Source organism: Acanthochromis polyacanthus, chromosome 19, assembly GCF_021347895.1.
Source record: "Acanthochromis polyacanthus isolate Apoly-LR-REF ecotype Palm Island chromosome 19, KAUST_Apoly_ChrSc, whole genome shotgun sequence".
Taxonomy (NCBI): Eukaryota; Metazoa; Chordata; class Actinopteri; family Pomacentridae; genus Acanthochromis; species Acanthochromis polyacanthus.
This window is the reverse complement of record NC_067131.1, coordinates 8,044,041-8,063,926: the sequence shown is the minus strand read 5'-3', so window position 1 is coordinate 8,063,926 and position 19,886 is coordinate 8,044,041. Positions and strand designations below refer to the sequence as shown.

The 19,886-nt window shown below is 40.6% G+C and overlaps 2 protein-coding genes across 2 annotated transcripts; both read left to right on the top strand.

Annotated features, from left to right (window-relative positions):
- Positions 1 to 2,592: 2,592 nt before the first annotated feature.
- On the top strand, positions 2,593 to 5,629 carry slc18a3b (solute carrier family 18 member 3b). The gene has a single exon (XM_022190964.2). It carries the CDS (start codon positions 3,241 to 3,243, stop codon positions 4,807 to 4,809), a length of 1,569 nt encoding a protein of 522 aa, XP_022046656.1. The 5' UTR covers positions 2,593 to 3,240; the 3' UTR covers positions 4,810 to 5,629.
- A 623-nt stretch (positions 5,630 to 6,252) lies between these two features.
- On the top strand, positions 6,253 to 18,520 carry LOC110949099 (choline O-acetyltransferase-like). The gene is made up of 15 exons (XM_022190962.2): positions 6,253 to 6,429; positions 6,966 to 7,093; positions 7,828 to 8,019; positions 8,686 to 8,804; positions 10,759 to 10,812; positions 10,933 to 11,107; positions 12,533 to 12,710; positions 12,798 to 12,967; positions 13,043 to 13,143; positions 13,242 to 13,370; positions 13,463 to 13,585; positions 13,673 to 13,814; positions 14,047 to 14,109; positions 14,778 to 14,915; positions 16,353 to 18,520. Exons 2-15 carry the CDS (start codon positions 7,049 to 7,051, stop codon positions 16,617 to 16,619), a joined length of 1,896 nt encoding a protein of 631 aa, XP_022046654.2. The 5' UTR covers positions 6,253 to 6,429; positions 6,966 to 7,048; the 3' UTR covers positions 16,620 to 18,520.
- Positions 18,521 to 19,886: the final 1,366 nt, after the last annotated feature.

The window sequence follows — 19,886 nt, the reverse complement described above, 5'->3', positions numbered from 1 at the left end:
ACACTGAAGTTTAATCTCTACATAAATGAGTCTGGATGTGCTGCTCTGTCATCAACTCCTAAGTTTAGGGAAAGTTCAAACAAAAGAGGACAGTTCAGATAAGACTTGAGAATGAGCTTATTTTGAACAAACATCTGAGACTTTCTGAGCTTCAGCACCTCTAGCAAGATGTTTGAACAACAAGCAACTCAAGAGATCCAGAAGTTGGAGAGAGTTAGCTTTAGCTGAGCTAAAAAACATGTGGGACGCTAACCTAGCAAACATTTCAGACTTTTCTCTGTGAATTTGGAGAAATAATTTCCTATTTAATGACAGAGCTACACATCTGAACAGTGTCATCTATCCATATTAAAGTGCAGTTACCCAAAATGTTTGCTGCATGAGCTACAACAAAACCTGTCCAGGTAGAAGGCCACTTTGACAAACAGGAAGTGAAAGATTCCAAGCAGATTTATAGAAGGGGGGACCAGACTGTACTAAGTGTGGTCCAGTATAGAGGGGTGTTTTGAGAGTTTTTAAGGCTGATAATGATTATTAGTGAGACATTTGGAGGAGAATTCATTTGCAGTAAATGAAAGTATTTAAAATCTTGGAGTTAAACTTAGAACAAAAACTCTAACAGAAAACTTTGTTGATACATTTTTGTTTTGTTTCCAGATGTTAAGTTAAAGGAGTTTTGTTCGTGACGTATAACCAATCAAATCACTCCAGAAGACAGAGAGACCTCAGGTAGATAAAGGTTCAGAGCCAAAGTAGCGGCATTTATAAATTTATTTATTACCGTAAATCAGTAAAAACTAAAATACTGATAATCAGTCAGCCCACAATTACTACAATTCTACAATGTAGGTCTCTTTCCTTTAACTTGTTATTTGTACAGTATATGATGTATATGATGGCGTTTTTTGAACCAAAGGCTAACTATGATGTTTTCTCAGAGACATACTATGCTACTCTGTTTTTTCTGGCCCTGGGCCGCTTCACTCCTCCTCTGTTGTTCTCTGGATTCTACTCAGCTGCATGCCTTCGTCCACCTGGCCTCCGTTGACTCATCCAGCCTGCCATCTCTGAAGCAGAAGCTGGATTGGATCAGACCAAAGTATCGTCCAGTATCGTCGTGGTCTGCTCCAAAGCAGAGCACCTGTCTGCTGAAGTTTTAAAAGTGGACTATAAAGGTGAAGAATGTGAGCAGCAGAACAGATGTGATCAGAAAGAAGTCATTTTCTTTTTCTTTTCTTTCTGGTTGACTTGATGTGGTCAGATGCAGATGTTGGAGCTGATTCTGATCTTTCAGGATAAAAAGCCGCTTTTCCTTCATAGACTTTTCAGGAAATTATTCTCTCAGGTTTTCTCTGCCATTTATATTTTTATTATCTGTGATTATTTCATTATTGTAAAATAAAGTGGGAGGCACAAAGACTCATTTAGTTATTTTATTCCTGAAATCTTTGACGTAGCAGAACTAAACTTCCATTTTCCTTCTTGTACTTTTGATACTAGAACTAAACGTGTCTTCAACACGGATCATCTGGTTTTAATGAATCAGCAGCAACATCACAACAACAAGTGAGACAATTTTCAACAAATTAATAAAACTGATGTCATTTAAAACTATCAGAGTCTCTTTTAGTGTCAAATTAAAGCTGATTACTGACAACTAGAACATTAACGTTTCTGTTTTAACCACATTTAAGTTTCCTGAATGTTAAATTAACATCAACTAGCCACAGTTTTATGAACTTAATAAACCAAATTACAGGAACACATGTCAGTCAGCTCACACGGGGGCCACTGTCACCCGTGCCCCCACGGAAGATCCGCCACTGTTTGCACAGAGGTGTACCTGTTGATTTTCACCACAAGGTGTCGCTGATGTTTAAATCAACATGACCTGCACATACTGTGGTCGGCAGGATAAGAGCTGCATGCAATAGTCTTTTCATATTAAATGCTAAATTTGACATTTATTCTAAGATTTTGAAATTTCGGCTACAATTTAAGAATATAATGAACCGCATTTTTCTCTCATTAAAGAGGTGAAAACCTCTTTGGCTACCTGATTTATTTTTGGTCATTTAAGCTGTCAATAGCCGCACTGTACTGAAATCTTGTCAGTTCTTTCAGCAGTGCTGCAGAGCTCAGTCTTTTTTTGAAAAAGCTAATATGTTAAAATACAAACTCTTCCTTAAGCAGTTCTTTACATAACTGACTTAAATATCTGATTGAAATAAAGAATGGCACTAATAGTTCAAAAGTATTCCCAAAATCTGTGGAGATAATAGTGAGATTGTAGTTATTTTATCATGTTCGTGGTGTTTATCTTTAGATTTATAGTCTTATGGGATGGAAGGAACGTGCAAATAGACTGCTGGGTATGTTTGTTATTTTTATGTTTTGTGTTGAAATCAATATTAGACAGATTTTCCTCAGAAAAGATTTACCAGCTCATGTGCGTTATCTGTCTATAAATGTAAAACGTCACATTTTTTTTCCATGGCACCAAAGCCAAGAGCCATACACTGGATATTATAGGACTAAGAAAGACTTGTTTCTCCCCCATCCCCACTCTTGTAGTGCTCACCAGCTCTTATTGGTTGAAGTGATTGCTGCCACGGTTGGAAATTAACATAAAGGAGGCAAGTGGCAAAAGAATCCACTTGGGGGCAAGCTGGTGATGCGTCACAGCTCTTGGTGAAAAGGGGAGACAAAAAAGGACTAAAATAGCGCCGAACCTGCGGGTTAATGTGCACCAATGGCCACGAAGTCACTCGTGGTCTCAGAGCAGAGCGCAAAAGTGCCACAGGTGATAGGAGGCATGAGCACAGAGATGCCAGACTTTGAGCGTCCTATGTGTAGCAAATAAGTGACAAAATCTCTCCAAACCAAAACTTTGCCATGTGAGAATAGTGGCCGAAACCTCTGCAAGGTGCAGAAATTCGACGATTTCACCACGTCACTTCTCGGGAGATCATGAAACAGCATGGATGCGGCTGAGCCGAGGACAAGACGAAGGAGCTGAAGAAAGCCATCTTCACCGATGAAGCAGTCAAGTTCCTCTGCGCCTCTCCCTTTACGCACAGGCGAGGTGAGGACGGAGAGCATTACATCAATGTAGAGAAAACACCAATGAGTCATCCGAGGTGTTGAAAGAACCGGCAGAAGACGGGAGAAGCACAACTACAATTTTTTATTTTTTTTATTTTTCTTTAAATCGAAAAGTAACAAAAATTAAAGCACACCATGGATGGAGAAGGAGGATCCTCCGGGTTGGCCAAATCAGCCGCCGTAAAACTATCCGAGATGGGCGAAAGAACCAAGCAGTTAGGCACCGCGATGAGGGATCCCCACCAGCAAAGACGGATCATATTAGTCATTGTTTGCGTGGCTCTCCTGCTGGACAATATGCTCTACATGGTAATTGTGCCAATTATTCCAGACTATCTTGCTGATCTGGAGAGTGAGCAGTCAGAGCACGTCCACGTAGTGATGCACCCCAACAGTTCAGCCAACAGCACAAGCCAAGACAAAAGCAACAAGGACAATTTAGATGTCCAGATAGGAGTACTTTTTGCATCCAAAGCCATCCTCCAGCTCTTAGTCAACCCGCTGACGGGAACTTTCATAGACCGGGTCGGATATGACATTCCACTTTTAATCGGACTCACTGTCATGTTTGTGTCCACCTGCATATTTGCTTTCGGGGAGAACTATGCGACGCTCTTTGTGGCCAGAAGTTTGCAGGGTCTGGGCTCTGCTTTCGCGGACACCTCTGGGATCGCGATGATAGCAGACAAATACACGGTGGAGGCAGAGAGGAGCACGGCGCTCGGCATCGCGCTGGCGTTCATCTCTTTCGGGAGTCTGGTGGCGCCTCCCTTCGGGGGCGTCCTGTACGAGTTCGCGGGCAAGCGGGTGCCCTTCATCGTGCTCGCCTGCATTTGCCTGGTGGACGGCTTGATGCTGCTCACCGTGATCAAGCCCTTCTCCAACAGGACTAGAGAGAACATGCCAGTCGGGACCCCCATATACAGACTCATGATTGACCCCTACATAGCTGTGGTGGCCGGGGCGCTCACAGTGTGCAACATCCCCCTTGCCTTTCTGGAGCCCACCATAGCCAACTGGATGGAGACCACCATGCACTCCTCTCAGTGGGAGATGGGCCTCACCTGGCTCCCAGCCTTCTTCCCTCATGTCCTCGGCGTGTACATAACAGTTAAACTGGCAGCGCAGCATCCAAATTTGCAGTGGTTCTACGGAGCTGTAGGTTTGGTTATCATAGGGGCGAGCTCCTGCACAGTCCCCGCATGCAAAACTTTTGGGCAGCTCATCGCCCCATTGTGCGGCATTTGTTTTGGCATCGCGCTGGTCGACACCGCGCTGCTGCCGACTCTTGCGTTTTTAGTTGACGTGCGTCATGTTTCCGTGTACGGTAGTGTTTATGCTATAGCAGATATTTCCTACTCCGTCGCATATGCTATGGGTCCTATAGTAGCCGGGCAGATAGTGCACAGTATGGGTTTTGTACAACTTAACCTGGGTATGGGTCTCGTCAATGTGCTTTACGCACCAGCCCTGCTGCTGCTGCGCAACGTGTGCCAAATGAAACCGTCCTACTCAGAGAGAGATAACCTGTTAGAGGAGGCTCCGCAGGGGCTGTACGACACTATCAAGATGGAGGAGAGGAGAGCTAAAAAGAAGGGCTACAGTTCGGCAGGGAATTGCCTCTCAGTAGATGAAAACGGGTTCGACCCGTTCAGAGCACAGCGGTCCTTGTCAGAGGAGTCGTCCGGTCCTGAGTATACTTAGACCAGACACACTCTGTCCAACATTCCCCCTGGAGAGGTGTGTGAGGAGGTCAGGCGGGTTATAATCTCGTGGTTTAAACTTTTATGTAAGTACCGATGTGCAATATAAACACCCAATCATCAAAATCATGATTGTGTGACCCGTTTTCCAAAGTTGATTTTCTTCTCTTTTCTTTCTGACTGTGATTTCATTGTGTCGAACAAGTCTATGTAGCGTTTGTCATGGACGTATAACTGGAGTTTTGTGAGAGATTATCAGCTACTGTTGAATTTGTGTGTATTACTGAGTATTATATGAAAAAAGATATAAATAGATAAATGTGCGTACAAGATTATATGGGACCAACTATAAGCAGCACATTTCCCCCTTACACAAAATGACTTATATTTTTAGTCTGAGGAAACGTTTTTCACTTGCACATCAAAGGCCTCTTTTATTTCTCTCTTAATTTAATTGTTTTCAAATTTCGTGAATGTTGATTTTGTAACTTGTGGGCCTGTTTGTTATTATCATTATTTCTGATTTATGTTTTGGTGTTTGAAATTAAATGTACAATAATAAATGGAATTTGTACATATGTGGATACATGCACAATGTAAATTGTTAAAAACATACGTGGACCTCTACAAAGTGTGTGTGTGTGTGTGTGTGTGTGTGTGTGTGTGTGTGTGTGTGTGTGTGTGCGCGCGCGCGCGCGCGCGCTTGTGTGTGTATGAAACATTTTGTCAAGACGTAGCCAATGAAGTCAGTCTCCTTAAGATGAACAAATATGTATTCATTTAACAATCGTCGTTTTAATAAATCTCTGTTTGGATCTGTGTGACAGCGGTGACTTTTTATTGTCATTTCAAAGGAACAAACACCGAGAAAAAGTTATTCTGCTTGAGATGTAGGACAATAAATCAGATGATGAAAGTGGTCTAGAGTTCAGAAGCAGCAGTGAAGTTGGAAAAATAATCCTAATTAAGCAGAAAATCTGAGAAAAATATGAAATAAAAGTTGAATACTGGCTTTTGGTTTCCACAAGCTGCAGCTCACAGTGCGTAAAAAGGCGCACAGATAGGAGTGCGTATTAGTCACAATATGAACCAAAGCTGGACACATCCGAGTTAGAAAATTAATCTAGAGCAGCGAAATAGATTTATTATGGTAGCAGGTGCATCTCAACTTGTGCAGAAAGCTGAGGACTTCAATCTAAACAGTAAAAGCACCATAAGTGTCACCTGTATCTCGACCCTAGGGCCATCAACAGGAGCTTTGAATGACAAACCCGAACACCGACTCTCTCCTCTGGACTCGCTCTTCTTTCATATGTTAAAATTACTATCGGATGTGGGAGGGGGGAGGGGGGGGGTGAAGCAAGCTGTCACATAATATGTTCTGCGAATAGATTTCGATGGGAGGAGTTTCTTGCCTCAAGGGGGAAGGTAAACGCAAACACCTTCAGCATCTTTTCCAAGGCGCGCTTTAATGTGGAGCCACAGCCTTATGGCGAGGCGTGGGAGCGAGGGAGCGGTCCGGCGCGTAAACGGAGCTTTACTCTAATATGGGTTCGCACGGCGTGGAAGTGGGAGGCGATGTGAACTTCCACGCACCTCTCTGACCTCTTGCACTGATCAGGTAAGACAGATTTTTTTGTTTCTTAAGAAAATATTGTGCTCATTTTAAAAGTTATTATATGTTATGTGCGCCTTTCTGACGCACAATTTAATTTACTTTTAAGTTCACTTTGCTGTAAAAATAAAGTTCGTTTTGTCAACTATTTCACTTGCATTCAAAATACAGGATTGTATACACTTTCAAATACAGATTTTTGCAAGATATTAGTTACCTTTCAAAATAAAATGCGTTAAAAAGAACCTTTTCCTTTTGTTGTTTAAAATTTAAAACATACTGGCAGAGAGATACACTGAGTTTTTTTTAGACGTGTATGTCTTTGCAGCGGTGAGCGATGAGGCGCAGCTGGAATTCAAGGGCAAGCAGCAAATTGCATTAGAGGCTGCAACAAAATGATGAAGAATGGAATCCTGCTGGCTCACATTCAGACGGCACAGTGGAACTACATTTCTCAACGGGCCTAATTTTGTTTATCTTTTTTTCAATTACATTTTGTCTCTTTTTACTGTCCTTTTTTCTCTCTTAAAATGTCTAAACAGGCTTCGAGCAGAGGAGGCTCAACTCAAACCGTCTCCAGAGGGTTTCCACGTTATATTCCCCTCAGACTGGCCTGGAAACTGACATGCCCATCTTAGAGAAAGAGACGGCCAGAGACCAAGGCAGCCAAGTATGATAATATGTCACTGTTTCCTTTTTTTTAAAATAGGTGTTTTGTGTGCATCACTTTTGCGTCTTTACTTTGTTCCGGATCAATTTTAAAATTCTGTCTCTGTCCGTGGTGCTGAAGTTGGCAGCTGTTGCTGGATTTCAGCACCACGGACAGCGCCAGATTCAGATTCCTAACTGGCCACTAGGGGCGAAAAATTCCACAGCAGGCCTCTCATCTTTTAGTTCTAAATACCGACATAGCACGTTCACCTTTTTATGCACTAATTTAATCCGAAATCAGCCAGGTTATAATATAACAGAGGCTGCAATATGGTTGATCAGTGCTTAATTTTAATGAGTCTTCCTGATTCTGAAAATGCTCCCTCTCTCCAGGAACTCAGCGGCCACAGCTTGTTGCGTTTCAGTTATCAATATTAACATCTTGGCTTACCAACAGTATACAGAATGCAAATGATCAAAAGATCAGACAGAAAAGATAATCAATTTGCCTTTTCCACCCTTAAAGAAACAATACCCGTGAGGTTGTGGGATTTATTTTCAAATAGGCCTCAAAACATTCCAGATGAATTATTAACTGAAGCTCTAATGATAAAAGCATAAAGAAAACATGTGAGGGAATTACTCCTTTAACTAATGAATCATTCAAACATTGCACAGCTGCTGTCCTTCCACTGCTCCTTGTGAGTATTTATGCCAATCTGTTGCTTTTTGTTTGTTTTTGTACAACATCAGGTGCTGCCAAAGGTCCCTGTGCCCCCACTGAAGCAGACCCTCGACACCTACTTGAAGTGCGTCCAGCACCTGGTGAAGGAGGAGCAGTTCAAGAAAACAAAGGCCATCGTCGAGAAGTTTGGGGCTCCTGGGGGCGTCGGAGAGGTTCTCCAGAAGAAACTCGTAGAGAGGAGGGACAAGACGACCAACTGGGTAAATGCTCCGATCTAAAAATAACACTGAAGCTCCTTGCGGAAGGTGCATGAACTGAAAAACAGGCAATAAAAAGAACACATCCTGCTCAGTTTTTACTTTGTATCAATAAAAATATTTTCTTTTCAGCTGTCTTTTTTTGTTTATATGTGTTTCTCCTTTTATAGATCATGAAAAATGAATCTGACAAACTTATTACGATCACTGCAAATTGTTTTTTCTATCAAATGCATAAACTACTACATTTGAAATATTTGTAATGAGCAATAGCTCTGTATTCTTTTTTAATTGATAATGTATCAGACTATGTCTAAAATGAAAGCCGCCTCAGATTTTCTTTTTATATATGACAAACTTTCAAGAATAATAAAAAACACATTCATAAAAGAGTTGGAAAACCAGCCCAGTACTTGGAGATAAAGATTTATCTGAGCCTTTGCTTGTCCTGTTTTGCTTCAATCTTCCCTCCTGTGTTTGGGTGAAATCTATCACGCTCCCACTCACAGCAGCAGACTCTCAGACTCTCCTTTTCATCTGGCAGTGATACACTGTTATGGTTCTTTTTACTCCATTGCCCACAGGTCTCAACTCTGAAAGTAATAACTTGAGTCCAAAACGCTTAACGAAGCGACATCTCTCATACGGTGTGCCTGTGTTCACATTCAGGTCTATGACTACTGGCTGGAGGATATGTACCTGAACAATAGGTTGGCCCTACCTGTCAACTCCAGTCCCGTCATGGTGTTTCCTAAGCAGACGTTCAGAGATCAGAAAGATGCCCTCAGGTAGGTGGCTGGACTTTTGATTCCGCTGTTGTTCAAACTGCTGAAACTTTGTCCACCTTCAGAATCATGTAGGCCAATGATAAGAGCAGATAGGAGACAGAGTTTATCTGATGCAACATGTAAGATATGAAAATAAAAATTTGCAACACAACATGCAAACATTTCCAGTATTGCCTCTGGCAGCAGGAAATATTCCAGTCAGGTTTTGGTTTCTCAACTGAATACAAACATATTCTTCTGGTGGAAGCAGCCTCATTAATTAATTAGTTACTTTCTTGAGTAACAGAAAGGTTGAATTGTGCAAAAATGTTAGAAAATAGGAAACCTGCCACTCAAAACCCAAGGTAACATCATGAAGCTCTTTATTTTATTAAACGAACAGCAAAGGAATTGAGTTAATTTTGAAATAAGACAAAGGAAGTCTTCTTTTCCGGATTAGGGAAGCTGGAATCTTTAAACTATTTGCTTTAAAATTTAAATGAATGCTTAATTAGCTGTGGTTGATGTCCTTATTCCCCACATATGTTGCTAAACTACTTGGAAAATTTGAGAAATGTACAAAATCTGCACTTGAAATAGAAGTACAAGTTGCCTGTTTAATGCAACGCAGTGCAAAAAATGTCACTCACTTCTCACAAATCACATAACATCCAAGGTGACAACAGCCTCAGTAAAATCCAATGAGTTTATTTTGATGGAAGATGAAGGAAATAAAATTTTCTGAATGAAGGAAGCTGGAATATTTAAGAAGTTTTGCTTCAAAATTGATGTAAATGATTAATTAGTTCCACTTGACATTGCTGATCTCTACATTTGCTGGAAAATTACTTGGAAATGCACATGAAATAGAACTACAAGTTGCCTTTTTAATGTAACAAAGTGCATGAAAAAAGCTACTTACTTCGCAAATCACATAACATCAAAGGTGACAACATTAAACTCCTTGTTTTGTCTAATCAACAGCAAAGAAATTGAGTTTATTTTGAAATAAGATGAAGGAAATCAAATTTTCTGAATGAGAGAAGCTGGAATCTTTACAAGTTTTCCTTCAAAATTGCTGTAAAGGATTCATTAGTTCTGCTTGACATTGTTGTTCCCTACATTTACTGGTGTACTGCTGGGAAAAATTGGAAAATGTAGTAAATCTGCACCTGAAATTGAAGTACAACTTGCCTTCATAATGCTAAAAAGTCATTTCAAAAGTCACACAACATCTGAGTACAACAGGTTGTGAGAGTCAAATGAAAACTTCCTCTAAATTCCAAATTAGTGAAAGCATCGACCAAATAGTAAAGATCAAACTCCAGAATACTGCAGCATCATTAACAATGTAAAACGTACAAAGCTCTTCATCTGCTGACAGGGTTTATGTTCTCCTCAGCAGACTCAGATTAAGATCTGAATTACAGTCCTGGAGAGAATCTCTGCCCGTTATTAAATGAGCCGTGGTCCACCAGACATTACACCGGTCCGTCCAGCCCTTTAGCTCAACATTAGCTTTTGTCAGCTCACGCCACGCTAACTGAATATTTCCAGAGCACCCCAAGCAGCTGGTAATCTACTGACACGGCCGCTCATTAGATTGGGAGTGACAGGGCCAAGCTCTCCGCCGAGGCTGCTAGTCAGGCCTCATTTAGGGGTGTGGTGCGCTGTGGCTGCCTCCTTTGTATTGATCTGGCTTTGAACGTAATAACACCAAGACAAATGACATACAACATAAGACCTGACACGGCACTGTGTTTTCCCTCTTTGCCCACACCGCCCACTCACACATCCAAACCGACTCTCTCTCTCTCTCTCTCTTGCACAGATAAACAGCACTGTATCCTAGTAATTTACCATAATGTGATTACTGCTTGTCCTTTGAGAGATGAGAGTATATCTGATTATAATCACCGGCCAGCGTGTTCTCCAGCAAACTCTGTGCTTTCTTAAAATTTCAATCTTCTTTTAGATTTGCTTCTCGTCTCATCAGAGGAGTGCTGGAGTATAAGGCTCTCATTGATACGTAAGTAATGGATTACCTGCCACCCTGAGATCTCAGAGGATTTGAGATTAAAATTATAGTGCAATAATGAGTCATGAGAGTCCTCAGAAGTAATCTGATGTGTGTAATAATGACTCTCAGGCGAGCGCTGCCAGTGGAGTTTGCTCGAGGCCAACTAGCCGGGACTCCTCTGTGCATGGAGCAGTACTACCGCATCTTCACCTCCTACCGCTACCCGGACTTAAAGACAGACTCGCTGAAGGTCCATGCAGCCTCCTCAGCACCGGAGCACATGATCGTGGCGTGCAAGAACCAGGTCAGGACACTGGCCCTTTGAGGAGGCATTTCACACTCCATCACACTTCATACTGAAGACAGCCTCCTGCCCGTTTGAGAGAGAAATGCCAGGGAATGCAAAGATGTTTTAATATTAGTTTTTGTCTTATCAATAAATGTTGAAAGATTAGGACTATTCCCAGCATTTAAACTAGCTTCAAAAAGAGAGGGATCTTTGAATGCAATGCATCACAAATGACAGAAACTAAACATCTTCCATGCCCTGTATACAAGGTTTTGTTTCCATTAACAAGCCTAACGTTAATTAAATAAGTAGTATTCAGCAAAAGATAGTGAAATAAAGCTGCAAAATACAAAATACTGATCTAAACGACCAACTTTTCCTGTGCTAAATGGACAGTCATTTAACTGATAGTATCTATAATTCAAATTCTAGCTGAGACAGGGACCAGGCCTGAGTATGCACCCTGCATTTTATAAATTCTGTCTGAAAACACACGTCTCTTTATGAAGCTGTCAAGTGCAATGCTATCTAGTGATGTCAAAGGGTCTATTTGAATATTTAAACGGAGCAGAATATCAAATTGAGGATGACTGACCAGGAAATACTAAACAGAACAAGTCAGAACGGATCCTGTATAATAAGCATGATTGCATCTTATCTCACTTTCTGAGCTTTTTAGTGAAGCTCCACTATAGGAAGAGAAAGAACAACTTTTGGGCACACATTGTGAATTTTATCTGGGATATTTTGCATTTCCAAGAAATGTTTAAGAGAAATGTAGCTCTGGTCTGATCTAAGTTGCTATTTTTATTGACTAAATTAGTAAAAAGACAGTTATATGTTGCAACCCTGAAAATTTTAGGTATTTTGCAACCAAATACATTTTATTTACATCCACACACATGTGCTTAAATGCAAAATCTTCAAGACTGATGTTAGATGATTCACAAATACTGCAAACTTTGATTTAGCGTGTTTTCTTTCACATCACACTTTTTTCACTCCCCAAATCCTCCTATCTATAATCTTCAGTCTGCTCGCACTATCATCTCATTTCCCCCCGAATATCTCAGTTGTAACTGATAATCTTCGTGCACACGAATGCATAGACCCCATTCGGCTAACATCTGCAGACGCTCTCACCTGGAAATGGGTTTGGGGAGCTATCAATCTGTAGCACATAAGGGCCCGTCCCTATGGAGAAGTTAACTTAATTACTGCTGATTAAATCTGCCACTTTGTCTGAGAGCTTCCTTGAATCGTATGTTTAACTGATCTCAGTAGAGGAGCCATTTAGGAGGTAGAACCTGGTTATTTTTAGTCTCTGTCGTTATTACTTATGTCCCTATTACCTCAACTGGTCAAATACTGCTCTACAGTAACTATAGGATCAACTATAAAGCACAATGACTATTACTACTAATTTGCTTTTTTCACTAGTTTTTCGTGTTGGATGTCGTCGCAAACAGCAAGCAGCTCAGTGAGACGGAGATCTCATCCCAGCTGGAGAAGATCGTGAAAATGTCAGAAAATGCTGAAGAGAGACTCCCTCCTTTTGGTATCTTGACATCTGACGGGAGGACGGAATGGGCACAAGCTAGAGACGCACTAACTAAAGGTCTCGGCAAAACTGCTTTTCCAATTTTTAGCTCTTTCAGACGAGTAAATTCAAGATGTGACCGACTTTCTTCCTTCTTGTATCCAGATAAAACCAACAGGGACTCTCTAGCCCTGATTGAAAGCTGTATATGTGTGGTTTGTCTGGATGAGCCCAGCGGTCTGGAGGCCAATGACACCAACAGGGCCCTGCTGATGCTGCACGGCGGCGGCCGGGAGAAGAACGGTGCAAACCGCTGGTACGACAAATCAATGCAGGTAGGAGCAAATTCCAAGAGCTCCAATCCTCCATGAGCGTAAATATTGGACAATTATTTAAACGCCTTCTCTCAGTTTGTTGCAGGAATGGACGGGATATGTGGAGTGGTGTGTGAGCATTCGGCGTTTGAGGGAATAGTTCTGGTGCAGTGCTCTGAATTCATAATGAAATATATGTAAGTTAAACCCCTGCAGCAAAACATCTCAGTGAATGTTGCTGATGTCAACAGCGAAGGAAACATAAGAAACATAAGTGTTTTTTTGTTCTGAACAGAACAGGAAGTCCCTCCGAGATGGTTAAATCCTCTAGCTTCAGAGAGCTTCCCCCTCCAAGAAGGCTGCTTTGGAAATGTAACCCCAGCATTCAAGGACTCCTATCGGCATCTGGAGACAGACTCCAGAGGCAAGACCAACACAAACACTCTCCCAAGCATATTTACACATCGTTACAAGTTTTTCCCGAAAATTCAACATATGTTCTGTTTTCTCCTTCAGGCTGGTGAACAATCTTGACATGGACGTGTTCAAATTCAAAATTTATGGGAAAGAATTTATCAAGAAACAGAAGATGAGTCCAGATGCCTTCATACAAGTTGCCTTACAACTTGCATTCTACAAGTAAAGCAGATTCCATATGTATATCTTTAAATTAAACCAAAGCGCATCACTATTAACATACCTTTTCAAATCGTTTCTGTCACTCAGATGCGGTAGAAGGCTCGTTCCCACCTATGAGAGCGCCTCCATTCGGCGTTTCCAGCAAGGCCGGGTGGATAACATCCGCTCAGCCACCGCTGAGGCTCTGGCCTTTGTGAAGTCTATGACAGACGAGAGGGTAACTTACACGGTGAGTCATTTTTCTCACTTTCGCCTCAAATTACCAACTCCCACATTACTGTTCATCACGGCTGTTTAAATGAAACAGGTGTGACTGGCCACCTTGGCACGCCAGAGTCAGTCTGCCAGTTTAAACAGATGATCTCCCTGCGGATTTGGTGGATGTCTGAAGAATGGCTAAATGCACTGTTGTCTGTTTGTACAATGTGAGAAAGGCTAAAGCATTTCTACTTCTCCAACAGGATTCAGAAAAAATGAAACGACTGAGGGATGCAATTAATGCCCAGACAAATTACACAATCGCAGTGAGTATTGTAAGCCATAGAAAAATGACATAATGTCAAAGACAAGGATTGCGTCCTTTCACCCTTCACAGCCTCACTAGACTCACAAGAACTTGAATTATCTTCCTTTCAGTTGTTAAATGTCAGAATCAAGGATTAGGCCGTGCTGTATTATTAGTAGCTAATATAGCCTCAAGCAGAGCTGAGGAGTGGACTGCAGAGGTCTGAAAATGTTATCCCTGCAGCTCACTTCACCTTGACAGTGTAGCTCCACAAAATCACTGCACCTGACCAGGAAACAGTCGACAAAACCCCAAACTGTCCTCAAATATGATATAATGTGCCAATTAGTGGACTTTAGAGGCGTTGTTAGGTGGAGCTTTTTCAGTTGCTTCTCCCAAATTAGCTATTTTCCTGCTTCGGGCCTTAATGCTAAGCTAAGCTAAGCATCTCAGGGATCTTTAAAACACAGATTTTCTCAACTAACTCTTGGTGAAAAAACATACAAAGGCACTATTAGAATTTTTTTTCGTCATGCTTTATGCAGTTGCATTGATCTGGTAGAAGTATTTCAGTGACCATAATCCACATATTACTTACAAAACAAGCAAACAGCAATGTTTTTGTGCTCATATTGAGGTTCAAATTGAAAAGTCTTCATTGCCACTGAGCCAAAGCGTGTCTTTCAGGCTATTACAGGAATGGCAATAGACAATCACCTCCTCGGGCTTCTGAGGATCGCAAAGGATCTCAACATGGAGAAGCCAGAGATCTTCTGTGATGAGACGTATCTGGCCAGTAACCAGTTCATCCTCTCCACCAGTCAGGTAACATGTAATCCCATTCTATTGAATCTTAAAATAATTTGTATTTTCAAATTATTGCTTTAAATTCAATGTCTATGCTTGGCATTGGACGTCAACGTCTGTTCAACGTTCACCAGTCAAGCTAGACGTTCTTGCATAGTCGCAGGACAGATGAAACATCCATCGAGAGAAAAACAGAATTATTGACATGTCTGCTTTTCCTTCATCCAACTATGAATAACTCTACACTGACCTTCAGACTATTCTATACCTTTGGAGATAAGACAATCTACATATTGGTTACTATCTGAAAACCAACCTGTTAATGTTGCGAATCTGAAGATTTACCAACTGAATGAATGAATGTAATTCGATTTAAGCCACTTTGTTAACCTGTACGGTTAGTGAAGAAACAGCTGAGGGAGAGGCTTCTCAAAAACACTCACCAAAGTCTGTTGTAATCATTTCAGAAAAGGAACTGAGACAGCAAAAGTGCATCCACAACACAGGAATGACCGTTTCCAAAATGCACAAGACTAATTAAAGATACTTAGTTTCTGCTGGTGTTTGGGATTCTGCTTAAGGTTCAACGTTTGCTGTTAAAGTCATTTTTAATAAGGGCCTTTGCCAGAATCTACTTCCCTCATTGGCTTCCTGACAACACTTGAACCCCGCACTTAAAATAATTGCTTTTTCCCCCCAGACAGCCACATACATAAAATTTACCCAGCACACTCACTATACTGGACATTTACAGCACCTGACAGTTACATTGTTGGTTGACTGAGGTAGGTGTGTAACAGCATTAAGTAACCCTCAGGTCTGGTTGCACTTCTACATTCTGGGAGCAAAACAAACACATCAGCTGTCTTGTGCAATACATTAACTTTAATGTTGTTAATGTGTAATTACAAATAATAATCTACAGTTTGAATTTTGCTACTGTCTCTGAAATGATTTAACAAATACCGTGCAACCTGCAAGAAACTCATTTATGGAAAATCCTGAAAAATTTTCAGCTGTCTTCTCAACTGTTGACTTGACAAAATAATCCTTGAATAATTCTTTACCTTGAGCTCTGGGGGCTTCTATTTTTTGTTGCAAGTTTATAGACAAGCTGATTTATCTCCCCAAAAATTAGCAACTTATAGCAATTACAAAAAAAGAAAAATGTTGGTTTGAAGACAAGACAGGCCTTATTTCCCATCTATTGAATCTTTCCGCTCAATTTTTGGCCTTGTTCTTGAAAGCTGACCAGTTTGGTTAATTTGTGAGCACATTTTTCTGTTTCGTATCATATCAGAGATTGTTGACCAACATAGCACCACGACACCACCAAGTGGTGACCTCCAATGCTGAAAAGTGAAACTTTTCTGACCCTTATCCTCAAATGCTAAACAGCTCTTTCTCCTGTCGCTCTAATCTGGTCTAACCCAGGCTATGCAATCTCATCTCCAGGTTCCCACCACAGTGGAGATGTTCTGCTGCTACGGCCCAGTGGTTCCCAACGGCTATGGCGCATGCTACAACCCACAGTCGGACCACATCATGTTCTGCATGTCCAGTTTCTGGGAGAACACGCAGACGAGCTCGGTGGTTTTCGTCAAGGCCCTGAACGAGGGCCTGCTGGAAATCAGGGACCTGTGCAATAGAAGCAGTGCTGCAGCTACCAAGCCGGCTGAGAGCAGCCAGGCAGCGGGGCAGCCTCGCAAATCAGGGAAGTAAGCCATACTGGGAGAGCACTCAGCTGCTCCGCTCAGCACCTTTAGACTTAGAATTTAGCTTTAGCCTCAGTAGTTGAGACGCCTTCATGTGTCTTTGTGCAATAGTATTTCTTTCACAACAAAATACAAAGCCTTAAAGTTCTCATGTAACTATATATAGTATATAGATATATTAAAAAAAATATGACTTAAAATGGGAAAACTAGTTTTCTTTTGGATGTTTGTGGACAATAGAATGATTTCGGGTCCAACGCTGACCCTGCTTGACTTAGGAAACTGAAGCCATGTCTGCTTTTGTAGCACTGATTTGAGGGTCAACTCCTCTGTCAGAGAGTGATTCAACTGAATGATCCTAATGTATATCTCATACACATAGAGTAGCAGTGTTATTATAGATGACAGAAAAATAAATGAAGTATATATAAGTGACTTAGAACAATCATGACGTCCTGTAAATGTGACCCTGCCAACCTCACTTCTTGTGTGCCATTATGTTGTAACAACACACTGTATCGGTTAAACCGCAAGATCCTTTTAAATGTGCCGTTTCTATTCTCGTACGTATTTGTGCTCTATTGACACCACATAGAGTCGGTGAATACATGGAGGCACTTTATTTATTTATACAGAGATATGAATATAAACAGGTTATAATTTACGTGAGAAAAGTGAGTTGTGTGATGCGGTTTAAGTGGCACATTTGAAGTTGTGTAGATGTACTGTGTGTGTGTGTGTGTGTGTGTGTGTGTGTATTCTTAAATATAGCAATAGATGTAAAGCGCAACTTTGTGAGCAAAGGTACAGTCCAGTGGTGACTGAAGCAAACCACTGTGTCCATGTGTGTACATTTCATTTGCACTTCGAGGTAGAATGATGTGTTGTTAGATTGTAGGTTCTCTGTGCAATAACACAATAGCAAGTGCAGTGAGGGTTTATGTGCAGTTTGCCAAATCAGCTCATTAGATGCATGTAGCTTTGTGTGATAATAAATTAACTACAGTTGCTATTTTTGATACTCAGAAACATGGCGATCGACATCACGCATGCAGTTTCGGTCACAAAAAAATGTCCATTCATAGTGCACTGTGACTTAGATTCTTCTACAAATGCATATTGTGTTCAATCTGTGGTGGCTCGTGTTCCAGGAAATCGAATCAGTGCTTCTTAGCAGTGAAAATGTGAGGATATTTGTTGTCCAGTGTCCACATGGTATGTAGGTTATGTGTCTATGCATCATCTGCCAACGTGAATGTGAACCATAATTTCAAATTCCATGACTACAAGCGACACACGTGCATGTTTATTCTTACATAATAGTTGTATTTTTATATGTCCACATGAAAATATGATAACAGTAAAATATTGTGAAAGAGAATTCAAAATGCCTTAAAGTAAAGTAATGCAAACTTTTTTTTTTTTCACGGTTCCTATATCAGATGTTATATTCGGTCAGTGTTTAATGTTTTAACTGTTCATTTGGTGTTTCGACTTGGTGCTTGCTGTCTAATCTGTAAAAGAATGTAGTATTTGTTATGTGTTATCCAGTGGATTCTCTGTTGGTTCCATTCATAAAAAGCAACTAATGATGAGGCTAGTACATCTGTTGTATAACAACATTGTGTTAATGTGGCCTGATAAATGACACTCATCCATCGTAACATCTTTTTAAATGGTATTTAATGTGAAACACATCGCTGTTTCATTTTGATATCAATTGTGGTGCAATGTCTTCATCATTGTGAAATGGAAAAGAAAATCTTTATTTTTTTTTGTAGGCTATAGCAATATTTTGTTGATGGGAAAAGAAAAAAAAATCACACATTTAAGCTGTAATAAAACTGGCATGTAGCAAAATTGGATGCACAGCTCCATAAATAAATAAAACAAAGTAATTAAAACTTTTATGCTTAACGGTGTCAGTGTTTTTTGTGAAAAAAAAAATAAAGATGCATCCAGCTAATTGTCCTTAATACACATTTCTTTAAATTATTTACAGTATGGTGTAACAGTTATCGGTGACTGAAGCCATTACATTGAAACTCATATATGGGCGTTGTTGTCTTGATGTTTATTCGGTTAATTACAAAACACACTTCATCTAAACTAGAAAAACAACAACTTCAATTTGCTCTATTTATACTGAAAAAACCCATGAAACAGTTTAAATACAGTGAGGCCTGATAGCACTTTGACTAATTTAGTTTCAGCCCTGAATTCCACATTATTTAGCACTGCCACAGTTACTCCAACCACATTTGTATGCTGTTACACTGTATTTTAGAATGAATGCTGACTTGTGTGTGTATTTTGTCTCCAAACTTGTAGTTATGGAAGTGGGATGTGGCTTACAACTTCAAATTGTTTGCACAATATAATACAAATAATCTGCTTCAAATGTCTAATATTTATACCATTAATTTGAAGATGTCAACACTTATGTAACATTCAGACATTGAATGATTCAATTAGAGATGCCGATGTACCTCAAATGCACTAAAAAGGGCCAAAACGTCAAGCATTCGACAGCTGAATACCACATTAGACGATAACTACAAAACGACTGGAGTAAACTACCCTGTAAGTGTGGCAATATCTTTTCCTGAAGTATGTTATCTCTCACACATGCACACAAAAAAACTAGTATCCCCAATTTAATTCCTGTTTTCAACCATAATGCTAAGCTAACGTAGCCGTGAAGTAAATCTTAACAAAGGTGGTCAGTCTCAATTACAGTCCTATGTGTCCAGACTCATTTGCATGGGGTTGTCTGTCTGCAGCATGGCTACTTCACTGACACACTCCCAACAGATGGCCTCGTTTCACAGGCATCTGATAAGGTCTTTGGGGAGAGACAAAAATTTAATTCTCCATTGGTCGAGCCACTGAACCACGCAGACCAAGTGCTCAAAAAACATTAAACATTTAGTCAAGCTCCCGTGAACTGGTCCAATTAAATTTGGAAAACAAATCGGGCTGGGGGAAAAAAAAAATGCAGACTCATGTGGATTAAATAAACAGTTCAGTGTGTCAGTGGCAACAAGCACAAAAAAACTGTAGAGTTCCATGACTGCATACTATCATCTCTGCTGGTTGACCTTTGCTTTGCATGAACCTGGTCTGTATTGAAGCACTAGATTAGACAGTTCACTGTAATACACTGCTGTGTCTGAAAAGTCTCCAGGTTAGCCATGGGATTTTATTCCTGCTTTTTCTTGGACATGCATAAGGTACATCTGTGACATGATTCTATTTAAGAAGCTTATTTTGT